This window comes from Stegodyphus dumicola, chromosome 12, assembly GCF_044657685.1.
Source record: "Stegodyphus dumicola isolate Sdum_Otavi_A_Nest chromosome 12, ASM4465768v1".
NCBI lineage: Eukaryota > Metazoa > Arthropoda > Arachnida > Araneae > Eresidae > Stegodyphus > Stegodyphus dumicola.
Genome location: NC_140779.1, coordinates 79,016,683 through 79,043,344, shown reverse-complemented (window position 1 = coordinate 79,043,344; position 26,662 = coordinate 79,016,683). Strand labels below are relative to the sequence as shown.

The 26,662-nt window shown below is 33.2% G+C and overlaps 1 protein-coding gene across 1 annotated transcript; it reads left to right on the top strand.

Annotated features, from left to right (window-relative positions):
• Positions 1–15,794: 15,794 nt before the first annotated feature.
• On the top strand, positions 15,795–16,841 carry LOC146993699 (zinc finger BED domain-containing protein 5-like). Its single transcript, XM_085827408.1, has one exon. The coding sequence runs from the start codon at positions 15,795–15,797 to the stop codon at positions 16,839–16,841; it is 1,047 nt and encodes a 348-aa protein (XP_085683534.1).
• The last annotated feature ends 9,821 nt before the right edge of the window (positions 16,842–26,662 follow it).

Genomic DNA, 26,662 nt, shown 5'->3' with positions numbered 1-26,662 from the left:
TGTCATCCCTCGATGATGATTAGGAATAATCTCATTACCAAGCTGTCATTTTGTACTAGAATCCATGCGATGCATTTTTGAAATACATTATTTTTCGATTCACAGTTATTAGGAATAATACCCAAAATATGCTTTCTTTATAATGTGCACATATTCATTATTTCGCATTTTTTTCTCAAATAATGGCCAATAGCAAAGGGAAAACGATTATTATTTAACGGAGCAAAAGGTATAATGAAGGTAAAACAAAAATTAACTTCTTGTTTGCTGTTGAACTCATCGTATGAGTAATGAACGATTAGGGTATGACAAGAATCTATTACAATTGTAAGGAAATTATAAACTGCCGTATTTACTCGCGTAATAGTTTCCCCTCACGTAATAGTCGGCCCTCCCCCCCCCCCCGGGTTTTGAAGCAGAAAAAATCGTCAAAAGTGTACTATATTGTGTAGTAGATTTCTCCCTCATAATAACCGCATCTAGACATCCACAACGAAAAATTGGCAAAACAAAATTGCAACTATTACGCCAGTAAATACGGTAATGATGGGGAACATTAATAGTTATACGCACAAGACCAAGAGAATAATCGATTACACTAGTGCGATAAATATGAAATTAGAATAAAGGCAATTAATTGCAAGTAGAATATAAAATTATAATTTATGATGTCACTTCTTCAGAAGTAAATCAATGTTCCAGTTGAAGAATGATAATTTCTTTTTCTACCTTAATGCATATGACCTTTTCTTTTAAAAGTAATGTCATGTAAAATTTGAATTTATGATTTATTAATGCTGTAATTTTTAAGTGAAAACAAGTTAGCTGTAATTTACTAAACAAAACAGTTCATAAAATATGAAAAGAAAATCTATGTTACATTCTAAGGCACACTTCATGTACATAAGGTTTTTGGCATGCTTCATGCTGTCGGTTAGTTATATATTTAAAAAAAAATCCCTGCCATAAAGCAGATTAACACATCTCACTTAATAAATGCAAAGCTATTCCAGACTTTCCTAAGCCCCTTTTTATAGTCGCGACCCAGTTTTTCCCAGACAGCGTAAAAGAACAATGCCCCATTCTCCCAACGCGTTCGATTTTAAAATTTCTTCAGCCTCCAATTAGTTGAAGGTTGTGCTCACGAATTCGCTCTTCAATAAAACCATGTTTTCCTTTATAAGAGTTTTCTCCCACCCCCTCCAAATGTATGCGCAATCTATAAATCCATAGAGGAAAAGGCCTCCCAGAAAAGTTGCATATTTATGAAGGGTTCAAAGAATCCATCTTGTATTGGTGAACACGTAGCTGGGTTTTAATAGGCGGGCTTCCGTCCCAAAATTTTGAGGGGGCTCGGTAATGATAGTAATTATTCAGAGGTGTGTGTGCGCCAGAGAGTGTGAACGAGAGAGAACAGATAGTCCAGAGAGAAAGAGAGAATACGAGGCAACGCAGATGGGTCCCTTCGTGCATGACACCAGAGCCCAACCGTAAATTAGCGTGTGCAGAAGGGGTTATGAGAAGAGGGAGGGAGAGGGATCGATACTCGGAACAGCTGGAGGAGATAGTCTCCACTGCAGGGGGGACACTCGCCGTTCTCTCCCTCCCCCAGTCTTTCTCTCTCTCTCTCCATCCTCTGATGAGCCCGCTGGCTGAATACAGAACGCCCACACCAGAGCACGATGGAAGGAAATTCTTGGGGAAATGAAAGGGTGGCATTCTACTCACGTCGCTGCGGTGGCGTAGCCGCTAATGCGGCCGCAGCGCGCTCTAACAACCGGCCGTCGCCGATTCCCTACGGCGAGAGACCCCCGCTGGCCTCCTTTTAAAAGGGACGGACAATCCCCCTTACCCTCTACCTCTACTCTTGCCATCCACGGCAACTGTAATAAGCGTCGTGTCACATGTCTCTTCTATTAGTTATTTGGACAGAGCGTGCTTCAGCTCCCAAATACTACTCAGTCGTAAAATGTGTCGCTCTTTTGATTTCTGGTGATAACAGTCCTTTTCTGTTTCGATACTCATAAAAATGTTACCTATCATTAAGGGATTTTTTTATGTCGAAATTTATAAGTATAATCAAATATCTAAAAAAAATCGAAGTCAAATGGGGAATGTATTTAAGTTTTTAAGATTTCAGTCGCTTTGTTTCGGTTATGTATTAGATGAAAGAGGTACAGAATAACACGAAATTTTTGGCTGCAATTAATTACTTTGTTTTAATGGTTTATAATGTTCTTAGTAATCCTTATTAAGAGTAATTTTAACTTTTATTCTTAAAAAGTTAATTTTTTATTGATGGAGCGGGGGGAATGGTTATTTTCCGTCAAAATATATTAAATATATTATAATTTAACTATTAAAATCAAAAACTTGCAATTTAGTGGGTTTTTTTTAAGCCCAAAAGGGGCAATTAGTCTCGAAATGGTATTTTGAGTTGGTTCGCTATAAACAGTGCATAAGTTTTCAAATTGTTGTCACCAAATATTGTCGCCCAGTGTTATTTTTAAAGAAATTAAATAATAAAGAATTTTCATGTGTGTATGTATGTGTGTTCCTCGCATTGTGAAAAAACGAAGGTACCTAGAGCCATCAAATTTTGATTAATGTAGTCCTCCACCCGAACATCTACGCATTCAAGCCAGAATTTTGAATTTCGAATTTGTTTTATTATTTATTTCCTATTCTGCGAAACTTTAATGAACTTTTTATTAACAAATTTAACTATTTGAAAGTAAGCAGTGGCATTATTATTAGAAATAAAACATTTTTATCTCCAACTCGTGAGACTGTTACCCTTCCGGAAGAATGTAAATATTTATCTTTCAATTTTAATTAACTAACTCGATTATATGAAGACAATGTGCTGCCATGGCCGGAACAAAATACATTTATCCTTCACGCACCAGCGTGTTGACATTGATTAAAGCCTATGATGATTTTAATTTTAATCTGAAGTTTATGAAGTAATAAACTATGCGGTTTAAAAGCAACAAATACAGGTCTTAATACTTTTTCTACTTTTTAGTATGATTGATTTAAATAGGAATGTATAAAAATCATGAGCTGTCTAATTAGAAATAGAGAATTACTGCTTATTCCATAAAAAGATCCCGAATTATAAAAAGGAAACTGGAGCCTCTCCTACAACCATCAACAATTCATGAGAAGCGCATTTCGCCATCTTGCATATCTGAACAAATCCCTTTTTAAATTTATGGTTCTATTCAGTTTTAAAATATCCGAATTTAATTCTTAAAATTCAAATATGTGAGGTAATTCCCCCACGCGGATAGACTAATAATTACAACTTTAAATTCTGATATTATAAAACTGAATCATGAATTGTTGATGGTTGTATTCCAGTTACCCTTTATACGTCGGGATCTTTCTATGGAATCAGCAATAATTCTCTTATTTTATTATCGTTTTGTGTTGCATTTTAATTGACAATTCCAGTGTATTTATTTTCGAATTCCAATTACTAATTATCACAATAGTGCACATTTGCTTTCTAAATTTCACTTCATATTTCATAGGAGATCATTTTCATCTTCATCAAATCAAATGTTATCTTTGCAGCAGCAGCGCAAGATTTTATTTTTAGTGCTTTTAATAAATTTTAAAATAATTCATCAATCTGAAAAGTTTCTTCTTATTTTTCTTTGCTGTATATGTATATATACACACTTTGATGGTATTTTTTCCCTTCTTCCAGCATGCCTTCGTCTTGTTACGTTAGCACACTCAGCCCGTATTCGAAAGGTTCGAGTTCTTGTTTGCGTGCCATTTGTAGAGTCATTAGGTTATTTTGGAGTAGGAGATGTGAAAAAAGTGCAGTGCGCTTGCTTGGGCTCGAACCTGGAACTCCCGAATACACGCCGAGTGTGCTACCGTTACACCACGAAGGCATGCTGGAAGGAGAGAGAAAATACCTTATAACTTCTTTAAAGCTCTAGTTTTCATATTTCTGTACATAAGAAGTACTACTCTGAATTCCCTTTCGACGTACAAAGTTCATTATATTTTTACGAACTCCTTAATTTCCTGTAAATTCTATTATTTTCAATATAGATCAATGAATGTATACTGATTAAAGATGCGAGATTTTAGATATTTTAAAGATCAGACATTTTAATCACATTATTTTTCTTTCTGTTTATGTTTTCATAGATTATTTTCTAGAAGAAAATGTAATTTTATTTCGGTCTAAAGAAGAAGCTTGTTGGACTAAACGCATTTGTTTTCAGAAATCTATAAAATCGATGAAATCTATCGCATTGGTAAAATGGCTGAATTCTCAATTTGCTTAGAAGCGCGAAGAAAATGTAAAATCTCTATCTTATTTTTAAAGTTGAAATAAAGGAAAGCTCTAGAAGATTACATACTTATACATATCCCTAAAAACGAAATTAAAGTGTCAACACTTAAAAATTGTCATTGAAATGTTGAAGCAACACTTAATTCCCAGTCAAAGCAATACTGGGACCAAGCAGTTAAGGTCCCCTTAGGGAAGCTATCTTATTATCTTAGCCTTAGGGAAGCTTAACTTGTCGTTTTAAGATTGATCATTTTAGTTACTAATGAATATACTTCCTTGAAACATAAAAAATAACGGATAGAGTAAAAAAAAAAATGGTTTGATGGAAAAAGAACTTTATATTATGTATAAAAATATAAATATATGTTTCGAAAAATATTACTTTTCGTGATCCATTTGTGGTTTATAAATCAATATTATTATTTATTTATTATTATTAATTATCATTATTACTTAACTATTTATAGTGCATTCAGTACACATAAACTTAATTTGGGGGAATATATTATTACTAATTTAATTATCTGAGTTTCCTTGATCAGCGTTCCTTGTGCATATAAAACAAAGTGTTATTATAATATTTAAATATAATATATAAATATAATAAGTGTAACATCGTTCCCTTCTTATTATGATTTTATTATTAATTTTTTTCTAGTATTTTCTTTAGCTCGGTTTAATACTACGAAACTTGAGCTTCACCTATGTGCTAGCTTCTAGCACTTCTCTGCTATCTGATATCTATTTAATTTAATGCCCTTAAATCATTTTCGTTTTGGCATTTATCTTTCTTTTTAGAGCATAATTCAATTTGTTTTACTTAAGGAATAATCACTTTTTCGTCTGACACCAAATTGTTTGATAACTGTGTTTATTAACAAAGGTATTAATTGTATTAACTATGCTAATATTTTAAAATTAAAAACATATTCGGTGTCTTCGCCATGCCATATTTTTGGAGTGCTACCTGCGTCAAGATTATCTTACGGTTACGTTATGCTATGCTACCCCATATTTATTTCTACTAAATGTTATCAAATATTGCTATTACAATAATCACTGCACTGCTCTACAATCGAAAACTGAAAATTCATAGATCACCAGAGCTACTCTATGAAGCCAGTGATCAATGTCTTTTAAAGTCATCGGTCCTTTTCGGCTTGGTTTAACAATTTATCTAAACTTATTGCACTACCGCCCGTCATGAATCTCTTTCTTGAATACTAAATATCCATAGATTACCAGGATTAACCATTAGCTCACCGGTGGCCAACTCCCTAACAGGCAACGGTATCCCTCGGTTCAATTTAATTTTACAAATTTATCAAAATTTACAGCTGTTCCCCACGTTGCTGACTTAATTTTTGACGGCTAGCAACTATTAACCTGAAGGCCACTGTTGACCGAGGACCTTGGCAGGCATCAGTTTCCTTCATTTTAATTTTAATTTAAAATTTTGTCTAAATCAACAATAGTGCCCCATGCCGGTGATATATAAACTGTCCCTAATTATTATCAGCCTCTAGGTCCAATAGCCCTGACCGGCGCCAGTGTAATCTTCCTTTTAAATATTTCCAAATTAACTACACATATTCATATCGGTAATCTGTTGGTGACTGTCATGGATCACCAATCTGTTGGGTATCAGTGACTAAAAGCCTTGATAAGCTACAGCATGCTATTACTGCAACTTGTTGACACCAATGAACTATTAGTTGAAGCTAAGTGACCTTGAAGCTCTAAGTGCTAGAGGCCAATTATCTTGAAGAGTTGTGCTCTTGGATTTAATTTCAAATTTATCAACATGTACTGCACTCTACATAAAGGGCCCACGGTTGATCTCAGCAAACATCTCAACGTATAAGTCACGATGACCAATAGCTTTAAATAGCACTAGTGTCTTTCGGTTTAATTTTGATTTATAAATCGATCTAAATTTACTGCGTCATATTATGAAAGTGAATTATGGTCACCATAAATATTCTTCATCCACTAACAGATTCAGTCACAACTAACAGATTCGTTGTTAGGTTACCAAGTGCCCAACAACTGTTACCAAGTGCCAACAACTGTACCAACAACTGTACTTTAACTGTGAAGGACATTCTTGCCCTTCAATTATTATATTATGCAACTCAATGCACCATTCCATACCAGTTTCATTTAATTTGGTCGATTTTACTTTAATAATTTAGTTAAAGTACTTTTAAATATACACACATACATGTAATTTATAATATATCCAATTAATAATTTTATGAACATCGGGAACAATATTTTAATTAATAAAACATGTTCCTAAAGATACATAATTTCTATTTAATACAAAATCTGATTTTCTGTAATAATAAAAACTAATATCTAATTTTTGTGACATTGTATTTGAATGTAGTAAACCTCGTTTGACAAAAGTATAGTGTGCGAACTGTCTTATCCACAAGTTTAATATGAAACTAAATTATGTGGCAAATTAAATTCAACATACAATCAAATTTTAAAAACTCCCTCTTGTGCAATGTAGATTAACGACCACAAACCAGAAAAGGGCAATTTAGCATGAAATTAAATATAGGTTTCTTATTGCATTTCCATAATTTAACCATGAAGCCATCCACTAATTGGATATTCCTTTTCACAGTTTCCCTTTTCGTCACTTTCTTATTAACGTCAAAAACGATAAAAATTCTGCCGTTTTTCTACCATTTACCTCGTTTCAACAATTAATTATTAATCATTGCAAGCTTTTTCCAAAACGGCTTATTCTTTCATTGTTATAAAGTAAACTGATTATATAATCAAATTGACACAAAACACCATTAAATATTACTGATTAAATAATAGCTTTGTCAACAAAGCAATTAATATTATCGTAAGACTAAAAAAGAATTTCTTCTTTCAGCTGAAACGTTTAATGATTCATCACTTTATTTATGACCGAAATGTTAAATGGTTACCGGAAAGAAAATACGCAAGACAATTGGTGACAAATTTCTTATAAACATGCAACACTGTGTCAGCCAAAACCTGGCATTTCTTATAGTCATTCTGTGAAGCAGAGAATGATTAAAAGTATTCACGTTGAAGAAATATAAAAGTCGCGAAGTGCACGTAATTAAATTAATTTTATTTATTTATTTTGGATTACTTGAGAAGATGCAAAATGTTATTAATTTCAAAACTTCATCAGAACCAGCAAATGTATTCAAAATAATCACTAGAATCTTTCACAAATGTCGCCAAAAGGTTAAAAAAAGCTTTTCATAATCCTAAAAAAGTTAAAATACTCGCAAATGAAAAACAAATTGAAAATCATTTAATCGTGTAAAAGAAATGCATATTTCGCTGAAGCATTAATACCATTCGCACTGTGTGAAATTCAGTGAAATGATATTAAGAAATGGTATTTAGTAAGTCTCGCGACTCACAGTGTAAGAAACTTTGCTCCAGAGAGAGATATGCGCAAATTTAATATTTTTTGAAGTAAGCACACTTTCGTTATCAGCTATTCAACTGTGGTAAAATTTGTAAATTTTTCTAAGCATGAAATGTATTTCTTTTAGATTAGTTTTTAGTCCAAAGGGGCAATTTGCTCATAAGAACTATTAATTTTGTTTTGGCATTTTGTTTCGATTCACTATAAACGTGGATTCCCTTTTCAAATTGTTGCCACCAAATATTATCGCCCTGTGTTATATTTAAATAAATTATAAAATGAAAAATTTGCATGAATGTATGTATGTTTCGCGCATTGTGATAAAGCAACAGTACCTGGAGCCATCAAATTTTGAATAACGTACCTTTCCATCCGAATAGAAGCATCTGGAAGACCGAATTTTGAATTTGTTTTATTATCTATTTCATATTTTGTAAAACTCTAACAAATTTTTTATTAACAAACTCGACGATTTCAAAGCGAGTAATGACAACACTATGTGGAAAGAAAAAAGCATTTTTATCTCCAGCGTGCGAGAATGTGTATCGGAAATTTTAAAGATTGCCCATCTTAAAATTATTTTGTGATAACTGCTGTTGAGCTGAATTTATAGGAAGGGCGAAGAACATAATATTTAATAAATAAAGGTAACATATAAAACGTTAAAAAAACGACCCTCTGGGCGTAATGTAAAAGCTTTCAGATTTTATTTTTTTTTAACAAAGTACGAAATAGAATCGCACGCCTTAAAAATCAATAAAATGTTTAGTTTTCTCCACAAGAATTAATGTAAAATGGATTTATTCATTCCATGTACCACAGATTATTGCTTATTTAAAACTTCACAACCGTATTTTGTGCTCAAGCTCATAACCCCAAACGGGTGGAAATTAGTAAATATAAAGCAAAACAGATAAACTTCATATTAAATATTAAACAGACAAAATAGGAGAAAAGTTAATTTGATTTTACTGTGCCTGTAGAAGGAAGCGTGGAGGACATAGACGGAAAATCATGAGGAAAACGTCGTGTTTGCTGCTGTGACTTGTCTCAGTTGTCTGACAGTAACATCAGCACAAGCCCACGAAATCCATTGTGACAAGAAACGCAAGATTGTGCCTGTCGTTGGCAACAGCCTTGAGCACCTTACAGGTGACAATGCGACTGAGCTCAGTTTCGCCCCTAGTTTTGATGGAGAGCACCTCAGGGGGATAGGTTCGAGGGTCTCTTATCCCTCTTCCCATGCCACCAACCTCTCGAAAGGACTTTCAGCTCACTGCATATTTAGAGTGCCCCCATGCCGCAAAAACACTATACACTTACAAACATCCATGTCTTCTCTGGTATTCGAACCCAGGTCAGCAGCCAGCGTCGCTAACCACTATCCTGGTTGGGTGGCTGAGAAAGATGTTGAATGGAGAAATTCCCTTCTGTAAACACATCGTATAACTTTTGAAGACATTTTCTTTTATCTTTTCTTTTGTCTATAAGCAACATTCGACTTCAGACTCACTGGGCCTCTGTTTCACTTAAAATTTGTCCATTATCATTTATTGTTGCCTATATTTTAAAACGTTTCTAAAGTAAGACACAGTATTGACACTGAGGAGTACTTACACTGTAGCTTGCTACTGCTTTATCAGGATGACGTCGTTATGTAAAATTTTTTCACCTTAGTCCGTGCTGCAAAAAATTCGTAGATGGGAGAATAGCAAGGAGGTCATAATACAAGGAGGGAGGGTTCGCTATTCGAAAAGAAAATCTGCCTAACAAGGAGCGGCCATGTTTATGAGATCAAAACTTTGCTGTATCATAATGAAACGGACTAATTTCTAGGATATTCCATGTATGTACTTTTAGGTAAAAATGTATTAAATTTGCAATGACATTAAGCTTGATTGTATTAAATCTTTTGTTTCAAAGTAGTAAAGATGATATATATAATTTGCTATATACAAGAAATTATTAACAAATAGTGTGAAATCTTAATGCATATGCATAGTTAATACTGTTACTTTTCAATCATTCCTCTAAAAACAGATTCTAATTTATTCACAATATTATCGTAATCTAATAAAGAATTATTTCGCGTAAAATTGTTTTAGGGATAGGAAAGTTATTCTACTTCTATACTTTATAGTTTAGCATTCAGCTACAGGGCTTCTTAAACTTTCTTCAGTCGTGACCCCTTTTTATCACTGATATTTTTTCGTGACCCCTGGACTCCATAATATTTACGAAACTTTTGTGAAACCCCATAAGCATAGCGCAAATCCGACATATGCGTGAGTGAAACCCTTATTTCTTCAATTGTACTGGAATATACTATTGCAGTTTTAGATAATTTACTTTAATTTCTAATTTTAAGACATAGAAAAATGTGAAAATTTTAAATAAGTAACAGACGAAATGACAGCGTCACGTGCAAAGCAAGGAAAATGAACATTTATATTATTTACAAAAAGAATGCGTCGAAACGTTTTCGTTTTCATCTTTGTCTGTATTGTCTTGTATCTATTTTCAGATGCATTGTGTAAAAATATTTGGCAACTGTAAAATTATTATAATAAGTTAAAGAAATATCAAAACTGTTAAAATTTTTGGCGACACCCATGGGAGTAGCGACCCACAGTTTAAGAAACTCTGAACTGTAATATATTAAAGCCGAAATTCACATAAATTTTTTAATATTCATATAAGTAACATATCATCAATAATCTATAAATATTAAAACAAAATAAGATAGATTTATGTAAAGGATTTTATTTTGTACTTGTTTCATTTTTATGAATTTTGATTAAAGAAATTAAGTATATAAATTTTTAGACATATTATTTATATAAGGTAGTTTTTCCCTCCTTTCAAGGTGTAACGGCAGCACAGTCGGCGCGTATTCGAGAGGTCCAGGTTCGAGTCCCGGGGAAGGCATTGCTCATTTTTCAGGTTAATCATATATATATATATCATGATTATTTTGTTCAGTTTTGTAATTGTTAATTAAATTTAACAGAAAATTTTTGTGACAATTTTATTATTTTGCATATTTTAATGCGTTCTTTTGTAATTGAATTGATTCACTTTGGTGAATTTGATAGGCATTAATTGTGCATTCTATTATAAAAATTTGCATTCATGATAGTTATTTTATATTAATTTTCTTTACTTTAATCTTGAATGCATTTTGTATTTGATTTTGAAATTCTGTAGAATTTTATGTCGGCATTTTTCTAGTATTGCATTTGTCTTAGCGATGCCAGCAAACCTAATCTAGAATAATTATTTTGTATACCTTTTTGCACTTTTCTGAATTGAATAGTTGACCTGTTTTTGTGAATTTGATTGGCTTTACTTGAGTTCTCTATTGTAAAATGTGCATTTAAGGCAGTATTTTATAATAATTTTCTTTGACTTATTTTTGAATGTTTGACTTATTTTTGAATGAATGTGGTTTTTGGAATTGGAAATTTTTCATATCTTTATGTTGGCATTATTCTTGTACTGTATTTCTATCGCGTTGCCAGCAAACCTGATGTAGAGTTTTTTTAATATTACTTGGAGTTGTTTTGTTTTTAAACCAAATTTATGTTTTGTATTGTAATAATATCTCAGGTTCAGTGTATTTTATGATAATATTGTTCAATTATCAAAGTTATTGGTTCTTAATTCTGAATTCATATGAAAAAATTTTATTTGGCAGTTTATTATTGTCTTAGTTTATCTTTATGCATTTTTTTTTAATTGAATGGTTCTTCTTGAAATTGTGAATCTAATTGATATTAATTGTGTATAATACAGTAATGGATGTATTATATTTTGTTTGTACCATAGTTTTTATTTAAATTAGTTGGACTCAGTTTTGAAAGTATTTCGTATTTTCAGTGCAAATTATGAAATTATACTCGGTTTATTGCTCGGTTATAGGTACTACTTGTAACATGCTTTCTTTAGGGTATATTATGACCATGTTACTTATGTTCTTGTGTTCTTGAAGGCCTTGTATGCCACTGTAAGCTTATTTTGCTTAGTCATAATAAATAGCTTCTGGAGGCAGGGGCTTTAATCCGTGTAAGGCAGACATCATGTCAGCTAGGTAATGGAGCCCCTGTTCTCTGGTTAACAGTCACATTTTACACGAACAATTTATAGCAACAGAACAGTTTATCTTGAATAAATGCACAAGTTACAATCATGACAGTTCACAATACATAAAAATACAGAATAAATAATGCATAAAACTAAAAATTACTATATTTAATTCTTTTATAATTCATAAAAGTAGTAAAAATTAAATTCTTACCTTTCATGAAAATTATCGACAAATTCTTTAAAGCGTTCAAATAGCACAGTTTAAATCCTAGCATACATTATTGCATGTTAAGAAACAACGATATTATTAATTATAAAAAAAGAGAAAAATATTTTCATATACTTTCATATAATTAAATTCTTCTTTATTATATCTGGAAACATGACACAATGATAATTTTAAAAAAGTAATCCCAGGAATTTTTTAGACGTTCTATTCGTGCATCCATATGCAACGCGATATCTCATACTTCAAATATTTTTTAATAAAACTGACTGTGATGAGTTATAGTGGTCGGAGAAATATGGCAGCCGAGGATTCACTTTGTGAGTTTGAACCCTCCCCGCTTTTATACTAACCTCCTTGGAGAACAAGGATGGTTTTCTCTTATTCCTCTAGTTCAGAAGGCATTTCTTCCACAAATGCTTTTTGTTGCTGCTTCTGAAGCTGTTATATTTCTTTCTTGTTCAGTTTATTTTTTTTCTCCAGTAATTTCTCCAATTATTTTCATTGTTAATTTCATAGCCCATGTTTTTTGCCTAAAGAGACAGAATCTTGAATAAGCTCCTAAGATAAATTCCTGATTAAAAAATCTTTTAAGTTTCATAAATGTTCAAATTCTCCGCTTGCAACCCAATATGGTCCTATTTTTCTCCAGATCGAATTCATGGTTTTGCTAGTCACTTTTCTGACAGGCTTTCTTAAGCAACGGGGAATATTAATATGATGTTTCCAAAAGTCCTTGAATTTTAATTATTTTTCATACCTCAAAATACCATATAATATTTTTTAATAAGAAAACAAATGCATAATTTTTAAACCGATTTTTAAGTTCCAAAGAAGCTGTTAAAGTAAACCGTGAAGGAACATGTATCTTCTTCTATTCCTTTCTCTGTGGTTTCAATAACATTTAATCAGCCAAATTTTCTAACCGTAGTCCTGTTCCCTACTTGCTTCTCCGTTCCTCCTTACTGCCCTTTGGACAAATGACGCCCCTTACATTCCTTCAGTAATGGGCTGTAACGCCCATATTAGTAAACTCTGCAGCAGTGCTTGGAGACTAAACAATTGTTATGGCAATTTTAAAGTTACCATTTTCACACTTCCATTTAAATAGCGCGTAATTTATAATGATTAGTACAAGATTTTGCAAACTGGAGAATCTCGATGTGGGCACCACATGACTTTACACATTTTTGCTGTACTTCATTTAAATTTATTTACTCGAATCATTCTAATTAAATAACCGATCTCTCAAGGCAAGTGGAAAATGAGATCAAAAATTACAAATTTTGAAATTAAGTATTCCGGTCAATTTTGGTTGTATGGCATTCTTCTAATTTTATTTTTTCACAACGAGTATGAAACATTTCTCAATATAAATATCGGAACCGGGTGATCGCATAAAAAATTAGTTTTCTGTAGTTGTTCAAAATTAATGTCTTTTAGTTTGATATTGCCAAAACCTGAATACTTTTGTCATTTAAAATACTTCTGTGGCTGGAAGTATATGACTACGACGAACGATTGTGAAAATAAAAGCTGAGTAAGAACATTTAAGCCGGGTTAGAGAATGGGTACGTTTCATTCTGCCAATTACAATACGAAAGGAAGGTGCATAACTAGATATTACAGCAGTCCCATACACAAATTTTCAACATTCTAAGGCCAATCGTTTATGAACTTTGAGAGATACATATATGCGTACTTACATACGTATGTATGTATGTACAGTCGTCACGAAAAATATCCCTTTTGAATCCACTTTAAACCTGTTTTCGAAAAACAGGCTCTTCCCACACGTACAGAAGTCGCGCAAAAAAGTCCAAATGGATTCGGGAACAGTCAAATGGATATTTCCTTCGAAATACGATACTCGAAAATTTTCGCGATTACAATACTTCATTTACTTTGTGCAAGGATGTAAAAATCTAGGGACTGAATGTGACATTTCAATTGCTCTCAGTCTCAACCAGCTTAAAATTCTTAAAGCATCATATCAACCTTAGTTGATCTTGTAAATACTTCAGTACTTGTGCTATGCGAAAAGAAAACAAACTTCTCTGCATGCATTTTCAACAAAATATTCATTTCAACTTTTAAACAAACAGAGCAAGAAATGAATTTACGTCTCTCCGAAAGCCATTTATCTCTCAAATACGGTTCAAGTAATGAAGTACTAAAGAGACTATGCTATAAATATATAAAAAAAATGCGAAGTTCCTTTTCTTCATTCTAAAATCAAAAACGTTTCTCAAAATATATCTTTTTTTTTTCGTTCTGAGGTGAAAGTAAATTAACTGTTTTCTAAAAAAATATATCTTATATATCAGCGTTTCTCAAACTGTGTTCCGCGGACCACAAGGGGTCATCGAAGCCTAGTGCAGTTTTCTTATATTTCTAAAAATGAAAAAAGATAAAATCCAAGTGAACTGCGTATACCAGTGTTTCTCAACCTTTTAGTATTCCCGGCCCAATTTTCAATCATAATTTTCATCGCGCCCCCCCCTCCCCACCATAATAATGTATATTGAGTGATTTGGCGCTAAACCTACACTACAACCTTAGCTTTAAACTTTACAAATTACCAAGAATACGGAAATTTATTGACATTTTGCAACACCGATCCTCAGCATTGAAAAAACAAGAATCCTATGCCTTTTTATTGCTCTTGCGTCCTGCCATGTCGGGCATGTCTGGAATTTGTCTGGTCAGCTTAAAAGTTAAGTTAGGAGCGTACACAGATGTGAGCAAATGTTTTCTCATAGGGAGAAGGAGAAAGTTCTATGACGCCAATTTCAATTCCAGACAATCTCATTCGAGTCGATCCTCCTATCGCTATTGAATCTATTCTGAATGTGTATGTTATATATACTTTCGTGTAATTGCAATTCACCGTATTAAATATTCACGGCAGCAGACTTATGCAGAATCATGGATAAATTTTTAAGCGGGCGTAAGCGAGCATTAGACGATAGACAAGCATCAACAAGTACACAGACGAGCGTGGTTCCGAAAATAAAATCAAGAAAATATTCTCAAGAATATTTAAATTTTGGGTTCACTAGTACTGAAGTAAATGAAGAAGAAAGGCCCCTGTGTATCATTTGCTCAAAAATGTTGGTGGCAGACAGCGTGAAACCTAATAAACTTAAACGACATTTGGAAACGCTTCATAGTGAGTACGTAAATAAGCCCAGAGAATTCTTCGAATTAAAATTAAAATCATATGAAAAGCAAAAATCATTGTTTAAAAAAACTTTGTCTGTGAATGTAAAAGCTTTAATTGCCTCTTACAAAGTTTCATATAAAATAGCCAGATGTAAAAAGCCTCACACCATTGGTGAAGAGCTTATTTTGCCAGCCGCAATTGAGATTGTAGAAATTATGTTTGGAGATAATTTTGCAAAACAATTGCAGTTTATACCTCTTTCAAATGATACTGTTGCCCGTCGAATTGCTGAAGATGTAGAATGTCAGCTTTTGTCGAAGTTACGTGACAAATTGTTTTCAATACAACTCGATGAGGCAACAGATAGTAATAAAGATGCTCATTTCATTGCCTATATTAGATTTTGTGATGATTTGTCAGTAGTTGAAGAATTTCTTTTCTGCAAACCAATAGAACTCAAGCAACAGCACTCGCATTATTTGCTATCTTAAATGGTTTTATGAACGAGGCAAACATAGAATAAAAAAATTGCGTCGGAATATGCACCGATGGTGCTCGTTCTATGTCCGGAAGATTCCAAAGTATTCAAGCACTTGTGAAACAAAAATCGCCACAGTGCGTCTGGACACATTGTATGATCCACCGAGAAGCTTTGGCTTCCAAAGAAATGAGTCCTGGTTTGAATATTGTGTTAACTACGGTTGTAACCGTAGTAAATTATATAAAAATGAGACCCCTGAAATCAAGAATCTTTTCCGCATTTTGTAAAGACATGGGTGCAGTACATTCAGCGTTACTATTTTATTGCGAGGCAAGATGGTTATCACGAGGGAAATTTTTGCAACGTGTTTATGAATTAAGAGAAGAAATCGCCGTTTTCCTAGAAGAGGAAAACAGACCGGAAGCTGAGAATTTTCGTGATAGTTTATTTGTGATGAAATTGAGCTACATGGTCGACATATTCGAGAAATTAAATAACTTGAATCTGCAACTGCAAGGAGCAAATACACATATATTGGATACGAGTGATAAAGTTAATGTTTTTTGTAGGAAATTGGAATTGTGGAGCAGAAATTTAAAGCAAGAAATCTTAACAATGTTTTCAAATTTGAATGATTGTATTAAAACTTACAAGCCTGAAGAACAACATGTAAAAGTTGTTTTTGTGACCATTGAAAATCCTTTAGCAATGCTAGCAAAGAATTTTAAAAAGTACTTTCTTGCTAACGACAAACTGATATCAAGTTACAAGTGGGTGAGGGATCCATTTCAAAATATTCCCGAAGGACTCTCTATTGAAGAGGAAGAAACCTTCATAGACTTCACGGCAAGCGGCGAAACCAAAAGACAATTTAGTAACAAATCACTCTTTGAATTTTGGGCAGGAGTAGATGATGAGTTTTCTGCACTAAAAACAAGGGCATTTCGCATTCTACTACCACTTTCAACATCTTACCTTTGTGAAACTGGATTTTCTGCGGTGGCTTCTTTGAAGACAAAATATAGATCTCAGCTAAATATAGAAAAAGAACTGAGAGTGTCTATTTCTAATATTAAACCCTCCTTCGAAAAACTTTGCTCTGCAAGACAGGCCCAAGGAAGTCACTAATAATTATTAAATTTGTTTTTAATTTAGTAAGTTGTTTTAATTTAATAAGTTAATTATTAAATATGTCGAAATGTATTTTGTTTTGTATGTATGTGTGTGTTCTTTCCTTTCAATAAGTACACTACTGTTCTAATCAATTTTTTTAAATAACATTTTCTCTAGGATATGCTCGCCCCCCCCCACATTAGTGTGCTCGCGCGCCCCACAGGTTGAGAATCACTGGCGTATACTATACTATAGCCAAAAGATTTCAGAATTTGGGAAGTACATATGGTAATCATCCTTCTCCTGTTCTCCCATGACTGATATTTTATGAAATTTATTTCCGGTTATCTTGCCTGCAAACTTCTCACTCTAATCTAACAATAAAAGAGTGAGATCTCTATATTAAGTACTATTTTTATGATTGTATGATTAAGTACGATTATGATCCTTTCTACAAGCATGCATCCTAACGTAGAATAGCTATGCAATAACCTTCAAGCCCATCCACCTCACTAAGGTGAGTATCAATATTTATTGAATTTTTAGTTAATAAGATAATGATGATTTCTAATAGCCTTGAATTATTATAAACAAATATAAATTTCTTTCTATTAATTTAGTTATTTAATACCAGTGTACAATTAAATGAATTTTAACAAAATTTGTAAATAAGTACACTACTGTTAAAAAACTTGCTTTCGAAGGGCACAAGAGTAAGATAGTCCGTACAGTATTTTAATTTATGAAGGTGATCCCCATTTTGCAAAAGTTTGACAAGCAGTAATTTATATATATATTAATACTTGGTGTACTACTGTAGGGTGTTGAAACTGTGATTTCCTCTTACTATCATAAGAAATTAAGTTACTAAATTTTTTAGGTAGAAAAGAGGAAATTTCCCAACATTCTTAAATTTAATTTTTTAATCAATCAAACATTTTTGAAAATTTATTGGCAGAAAAAGCTTGATAAAACGTTTCTATATTTGAGAGGAATTTAGCATAACTGAGTAAACCTAAACCCAAGTTTTCTGCAGCAAAATATATTTCAATGATATTCAACCATAGTTATTTAAAAATTATGCACGTAACTAGTTTATGAAAATTTCCATAAAAGCTGATGCTATCTATCTTTCAGTGAGTACCAATTCTCGTTTAATTTTTATAAAATATAGATAGATTGAATAGACAATCAGTATAGTTATAACTCACGTAATATTTCGATTTCATATTTTGAAGGAATTTTTTTTCATTTGAAATAAAATATAAGAATAATCAAGTATATTCTTCTTTGAAAGAAATAACTTTGACAAACAGGAAATTTAACAGGTATGATTTGTCCGAGTCTACTTTTCTTCTATAAAATCCAAAAATAATCATAGCTAAATTTTCTATTTCAAATTAAATATTAGATTTGTTTCACATAATACTAGCAGCTGCAAAGAGTCATGAGTTGGGCATACTATTTATGAAAGGATAAACCTATGACATAAGTTTTGTTAAAGTAAAGGTTTCGTAATATCTTCCATTTATAAGAGAAAAGGTTTCTGAAATAATTGTAAAATTTACCGTAAGGTAAATTTTAAGTGGTCCTAACCAAGATAAATTAACATTACCAGTATAGAAGTAAATTTGAGCTCAATTTGTTGAAGCCTAATATCTTGATGGACGCGCAAAGACTGATTTTGCATCCTTTCAGAGTGCAGTTGAGTAACTTCTTACAGCTACGTTTTAGCAAGAATTTCAAAAATTCAGTAATGGAAAACATTTCCATCCAAATAAACTTACAGGAAGTGAGCTGATTGCATTTAAAAACTGACAGGAGTTTAAATGCTACCAAGTCATTCCATTCAGTAGCGGAATATTTCATTAAATCATTCACTCAATGAATTCCAGCAAGAAAACTTTGCACTCTGGAAAACTTCTTACATATCCAACATTTTCGAAGATTCTCGAATGAGTTCCAAGGAAATTGTTGATTACCCTTGATTGATATTCGAACATGGTTGATTTCACATCTAATTTATATGTCTGCCTTAATTGAATGATTAATTCCGACGTCAAAGCAAAGGCGTCAACTCCGCTTTTGCTAGTTATAATGTCCACTGGCAAGAGTTTTATCTTTTCCCCTTTCCTCCCAGGATTTCTTAGCTGATCCAAATTTCCCTAAATCGTGTTACTCTTCAGTCGAGCTAAATTGAGTCTCATCCATCAATGTCGGAACTTTCAGGTGGAATAATAATTTGGATTTTGAATGCATGTTGCTGAAGAAGTGATGGAAGTTAAAATTAGGATTAGCTTCAGCAAGTATTTTAGTACCGGAATGGATGGTTTTAAGCATAAAGTGCGCTGTTCCTTCAAATACGTTCTATGCCGTATCCTATTTGAACAGATAGAAATTTGGTAAAAATTTCATTGCCGTTTACTTTTGTTTCTCACAAAGAAGCGAGAAAAAATTTGAAAGCAGATAATACACTATGAGTTATTTTAATAAATGTGAATAAAAAAGACATAAAATCAAAGCCAAAAGATCTCTATGATGAATTCAAATATACTAATACACATGCGTAAACGTATATTCGTAGAAATTTTGTGAATTAACTAATTTTGAAATAAAGAATATGCAAGTGAAAAAATAACCAATACAATGTTATTGGTGCTAGTAGTGGTGGTTTTTCTAACCTAAAGCCTTAAAGATTATACACATAACGCATGTCAAACGAACACATGTCAGATATTTCGCAACTCAAATTAGGTGCTAGCACAAACCATTACAATGTTAACAAAAAAATAAAAGTATGAAAGTTAAAGATTTTTTAAGACGGGCGCTTTCATTCCAGCTAAAAGGCCATTTTAGGCTTTCGCCTCTACTAAGATCAGAAGCGGTGATCGTTATATTATGCAGGTACCTAATAAGCGGCCACCGTTACCTCCTCTAAAGAGATAGACAATTTACATCCATGCCTTCTCCGAAATTAGAACCTAGGCCCTTCAATATGGCAGTCAGACTCACTAACCACTTCTCGTCCCGGTGTCTGAAAGAGGAAGATACGTAGTAAAATTGAATTCTGAACAATGCTTACATTAAAAAAAAGAAATGTAAAGCAGAATTTCATATGTTAAATGAACAACCAGTGCTGAGATCTGGTAACCGTTAGAGTTATGATCAATCCAATCTCTTTTTGTATGATATAGGGAAGAGGGTGAATAAAAGCAAAAACTACTGAAAAAAATTGTATTCCTAAAATAAAACTGTCGCGGATTTGCGTTGTTGTAACTAATCTCACTTGTCTGGACTAATCAGACCAAGCTTACGAAATTTTATCATGACAAGAAGAGCAAGACTGTAACTGTCATTGGCATGAGCCTTGAGCAACATACAGCTGGCAGTGCGAGTTGCCCAGGTTTACCCTAATTTTGAAGAAAATCACCCGGGAGACGGATAAGAGGGTATCCCAGCAATACTACTCTACCATTAAACTACCTGAGACGACTTTTGGCTCACCGTGTATTTTAAATGCCCCCGTGCCGCATAGAAACTATACGTTTGCAAATATCTATCTCTTCTCCGAAATTTTAATTGGGATTTTTTGGTGCAGGAGTAAAGCAGTATGCTTTGGAAAACAGTTTCACACCCATAACGACAGAATTAACTGTAAAGTAATAAATACCCATGATTCGCTTCAGGAAACATCACAGAATATCAGCAGTTGTGAACTGAAATACGCAACGTTTACCACATGCGTTGTAACGGTGATTTTTGGTTTATTGTTTACAGACAATAACATTGTTTCTTGTTAGGCCAATGATTGCCGAATCTTCTCGCATTTCTCTGTAGCAGCATGGTTCTAATTGCCTCCAGTTATCCGTATTTTCTTGAATATTCCTGAATTCCTGAATCTTGCCAAATCTTCTAGAATTTCTCTGGAAATACTAAACGACTACACGTGCCCTATGCTGTTTGATAAATGATGTATGATGCTTGAACACCACGTGTTTGATGAATATATTCTAAACTTCACCTCAAAGTCATTTTCATTCATTAATCTTAACCATACGCAGAAAAAATTCAGTATATCTTAAGAATTCTCGAATCTCAAAAATTAATTCAATGAATAATTCTCTTTTCTTTTCTCAATTCAGTTCTCCACCTAACATGATAACTATGAGCAGATCTTCTAGCACTTTAAGCACCTCAAAGAAATTAAAGCAGTGAAACATCAGGCATCGCCAAAAGACATCCAGACATTTTTAATCACTTCGCATTGCGAAATAAATTTTGAACTTTTTCTCGGACGTTCATTTGTAGAGCGATAATGAAGACAAATTAACATTTCTTTGTAAATCTAGAAATGCTCCAAAACAAATTGTAGATAGTTTAAGCATTTCGTTTTCGACCATGTTTCCGGATAACATGATTATCCGAACAATTAGCTCAATACTGCCACATTATACTCGTATTATTACGTGCGTAGGGTTTCGTAATGGATTGGATGCATAGAGAACCGATGATACTTGATAAAATTTATTTTCCCAATAGAAAAGCTTTACAGTTCTGGAACTTTTCACATATAAATCTTCTTAGTATGACAGAACCCAAACAGCAGCTACCACTTCAAACTGCTACGAATGTTAAACCCGAAAACGTATACAAAGCCTCAATGCTTGAGCTTGCAGAGTGATCTCTCAATACTCTCAGCTAAGCTCTAGACTCAAATCTGGGCCCACTAGCGGTCGAGCGGTAAAGTCGCTGAACACTGGTTGGTCGGTCCGAGGTTCGAATCCTGCAAACGGACTGCCTGTATGTGCGTTTTCGGGGTTTTTTCCATGTGTAACGTGTATACGAGCCAGTTTCCCTTGGAAAGTCCTCCACAAAATCCTCCCTCCCTTTAGGCAGATAGCCCTCGAGACTTTGCCGTAATCACATAACTGAACTCAAATTTGAACCTAGGGATTTTGTTATTAGCAGCAAAGGTATAACTAAATAAACGGTTTTCCCTACCGAAATGACAGTGCACTTCACGAGCCACTGTTATCTTTGTTTCAACTGCGATTCTACAGAATTACCCGTCGCGAATCTGCTATCCTCGATTTCTTCGCAAACGGTTAATCAGGGGGGATAAGGTTTAGGCTAGGATTGTTAATTTTGTGCTTTGCAAGATTCAGTTTGTACGCGTGTTTGTTTGTCCGCAATTTAGGGTTTGTTTCTATTAAACTTCGTGTAACCGCCAGGTGAACGTGTTAATAAACACCTGTGGATTTAAACTCAGTCGTGATTATTCCAGCTAAAAGGTAAAACGCGATGGAAAACCATCTAAATTGAATAAATAATAACAAATGGAATCGTGAACCTAAAATAGAAATCATAACCTAAAGATTTTCATGAAAGTAAACAGTCATGAAATTTCACCCTAATATAAATTTCAAATGGTAATAGACTCTTTTAAATGAATCTCTCTTTTAAATCCCTCTTTTTTCTGATGGGCACACTATCTGTCACTTCAATTAAGTCTTCATGTAAAAACTCAGGCCGTGAAAAGTCACACGTTAATACATGATGTTATTCAGAATGACTTTAACTGATAGGCGTTGCTAAGCAATAATTCGCTCAGCAATAACTAGAATTGTTTCAATTTGTTATTATAAGTATATTCATTATATGTTAAATATTCCATTGCATATTCATTAAATTTATTTATAACATTTGTTTAAAATTTTATTCATATAAAGGAAATATTTATGTTCCAATATTAAAACCTTGTAGAGTTATTGGGTTATTTTGAAGCAAGAGATGTAAAAAATGTGCAATGCCCTTGCCGGAACCGAAGCTGGACCTCTCGAATACGCCCCGAGTGTGCTACCGTTACACCACGAAGGCATGCTGGCAGGAGGGAAAAATATCTTATATACTTCCTCTTCTAAAAGGAGACTGGGGATTAGAGAGCCCAGTCGTCAAATCCTGGTGGTGACAAATTATTGTACACCACCTTTTAGTTCGGCGCCAGTTGAAGAGTCATTTAGAATTTTTTCGATGTCAGGAAATTGAATAAATCCGCAATGACCTCACCGGGGTTCGAACTCCGGACCTCCCGAACACTTGTCGAGTGTGCTTCCTGTTACACCACGAAGGTATGCGGAAAGGAGGGGAAAATACCATATAAGTTCTTGTGCTGATCACATTCTCAAGTTCCTTAAAGCTAGCATGCATATTACAAATTCACGACCTTTACTTAGGAACCTTTCTTAGGAAGATATCAATCACATGTGCTTGGTATCTTTCTAGGATACAAAGTTAACAAAGTTAAATTAATTTACCGTAACTGCGTAAATGAATGAGAAGCCTTTCTATGTAGTATCAGGCTCTAAGACGTTTTAGAAAAATTTTCAATAATTTAAAATGACTTTGCGCTTAAATTGAAAATTCCCTTGAAATGTTTTTTGGTTGAGAATAGGAAAAGTTTAATACCAAATTACCTATGTTAAAGATTATCGGTAACTATGGGAAGCATTGAAAGTTATTAAATCTGAAATTTTATCACTAATTGATAAAATTAAAACAATCTGCGGGACTGAAGATTTTATTTTAGAAAATTATAGACTTCTAAGCCGATTACACGAATCCCCGACCAATCTGTTCATTAGTCTGTTTTGGTAGGGAATGTAATCCACCAAATTGGGAAAATTCGGATTTTCCCTAGAGGCTACAGAGAACAACATCCGGTTTAATTGCTCCCTATTGGGTTCAGATTTCTACAGGAGGAGAATGTTCTGCAATTCCAACGTAATCATAGAACATCTTCCGTTTTTCGGGATAAAAATGCTGTAATTGTTGCTTTTAATATAACATGTAAGCAGATAATGTTTCATATGCGAAAATGTGAAAAGTTATTTCATTTTTCCCTTTAGTTTCATTTCGTTTCGAAAGTTCAAATTTCAGAATGTTAAAGTATGATCCTTTAGCACAAAGTATATATGAAAGGAAAATGAAGGCAAGTATCTTTTCCGAAGCTAGTATTTGAGCTAGTAAACACACGGCGGAGTATAAATTCTGATTCAAAATATAATTAAAGAAAAGTGCTAATTTAGCCTACGTTAACGCATATTATGATTCTTGTATTATATTCATAGCATCTCAGAATTATACTAAAGATTTTAGTATCTCGTTGATGTATGAACTAAATACTTAATCATGAAAACATGTAGAATTAATTATTATTAGAGGAGGGCTGAAAATACTTGAAACTCTAGTTATCATTGGTCAGAAACAGAATTTTAATTTTCATGCTTACTAACCACTACATTGGAGGGTTAAGGAAGATTTTTAACTGTGTATTTCTGAGTGATGCTACGTTAAAAATTCAATTCAAGAATAGTTTTTATGTGCTGGGCAAATCTAAAGACCAGAATATTATCTTAGTCGCCTGATCTGAAATGAGAAGATTACTCCCTATCATAAGGAACATTCTAATATGATCAAAACGTAACGGAAAGGATTCCATAAAATTCAAGATTTCATTTTATTCATCAATATTTGTTACATAATTTCATTTTTTTCCATCCGATTGCATGCATTTATGGTAACATCTTTAATAATGTTTTTAAAATCGTTCACGTTAAATTCCTTCAAAACTCACAAGAAATTTTTTTTATTAAATCAATAGATTCAAATCGATGAAGCAACAATTTTAATCATGAAAGTTAAGGAAAAATTCACAGGACGCCATACCAGACGAAAATTGATCTTAGAGGATACGTTTTGTTAAATGTTTGGCCAAAAATTTATGATCAAGATTTTGCGGAAGTGTATATTTATGGTGCAAAACCTATGAGTTTTCTCATCATATCTCATGTCATATCTTTCTCACCACATCTCATGAACTGCTTCCAGAAAAAAGTCAAAATAAATTCTTTATTAACAGTTAGTTATCGATAGAAATTTTTGATGCTCAACTGTACGACCCATGTGCATGATTTTGCTATAGTGTTTTCAGATTTGCTACACTATTTGAGAACTATTGCAGTGATTATTTAAATCAGGCATCTGCAACCTATACATGAGGGTCAAAATCAACCAAAATGCGTGTATTAAGAAGATATTTCGTATCAGTGGTATTTTAATTTTATAATATTGTTTCTTGGTAAATAATAAGATAAATTTTATTAAGAAAATAATTGCAATGGGCTTTAATATTTAAACAGAATGATCATATAACTGAACATAAAATTATAATTATAATTATCATAAAAACAAATATAACTGAATGAACTTTATTTTTCTCTTCGATATTAATGGCTCCCCTGATGTTAAATTTGTATCGTCAGTTTAGTCAAGTCTGTCTTATAGTTAGTCGTTTTAAGACGGATTCTATCGTTAGTCGTCTTAGGATGGATTCAAGCACCCAAATTTTCACGCATTCATTAAAACGCCCAAATTTTCGAATGCTTGAAAAAGCTGCTGCTGTTCTTCAAATAAATTTCATGCGTGAAAATGTTTGCTCGCTTTTATAATCCGAATGCAGACAAAATGGCATAGCCGTTTTTCTGGAATTATGAATTATGGAGTGGAGTTGCCAATCTTATTGGTTTCTCCTTAAAGTTATCTTACAGTTTTTATTTTTTAAAAATGTATGTTCTTTACTGCAACTTTGCAATCAAACAGAAATGTTATTGTTTATTTTCGGTTTATTTGTATGTATTCGTCAAGTGCTCGTTTCATATTTATGTTTTATAATTTATTTTTGTGCATTGTACTTTATTTTCGGAACTCAAGTGGGTTACTTGAGACTATGAAATGGGTCCTTCGGAGAAATACAGGTCATAAGTTGTTGATGCCTGATTTAGGTACTTCTGTATCCAAAGCGCATATTCATTTCTCACCACAGTTGCTAATAATGCTTTTTAATAAAAACTTGCCTTGGTAAAGCATCTTATGAGTCAGTTGAATACATTACTGTCTTTTGAACAACTCGAGAAGCAATGCGCGGCAAGGTTGGTTTGGTGTATTTGATTACGGCAAAGTACACGAGGGCTATCTGTCTAAAGAGATGGATACCTTCATGTAGGACATTCTAAGGGAAACTGGTTAGTATACACATTACGCATGGGGAAAACCACGAAAACGCACAAGCCGACAGCCCGTTAACCGGGATTCGAAACCTAGATCGAACTACCAGTATTCAGCGATTTACCGCTGGGCCGCTCAATGTACCGCAAGACCAAATTATTTCTCAAAATTGCTTGACATGGTTCAAACTATGCCGAAACTTGTTCGTTAATATCCTGCTTGTTAGATAACGTTTAGCGCCATACCTCTAACTTGATTGGCTTTTTGCTCATTAGCTGAAATGGATGATCTACCAAAGCGTGGTTTATCTTCGACGCGCACTTTGTCATTATTAAACAATTTATTCCTTTCAGAAGCTCTATATTTTAATATTGTCTTCAAAAAGCCTTTCTGCAATATTTCAATGTTTTTTCCCTAACGAAAGTAAATATGAACTGCGGCCAGAGATCGAAGGAAGTCATAACAGCTTGTAATTAAACTTAGCAAGAGATTTATTGCGAGTATGTGTATTAAATAAATCATCAACGCTAATTTTGATCACAGTGGTACGTCTAACCTGCATTATGCGTGTAGGCAGAAGACATAAAAATATGCATTTAAATAAGTAAAGGTAAGTGTGAGACCGCTTAATTAAATACATTTACAGTTCCTTTTGTAACAAACCAAAATTATATATGCTAAAAGAAAATTGATCTTGGAGCTACTACTACTACAACGTTGCTTTGTTTCCGAATTATTCTTGGCAAAATGATAGAAAGGGTGGTTTCATACCG

Coding starts and splice junctions, on each gene's coding strand:
- LOC146993699 (XM_085827408.1), top strand. CDS start 15,795: ATGTCCGGAAGATTCCAAAGTATTCAAGCACTTGTGAAACAAAAATCG.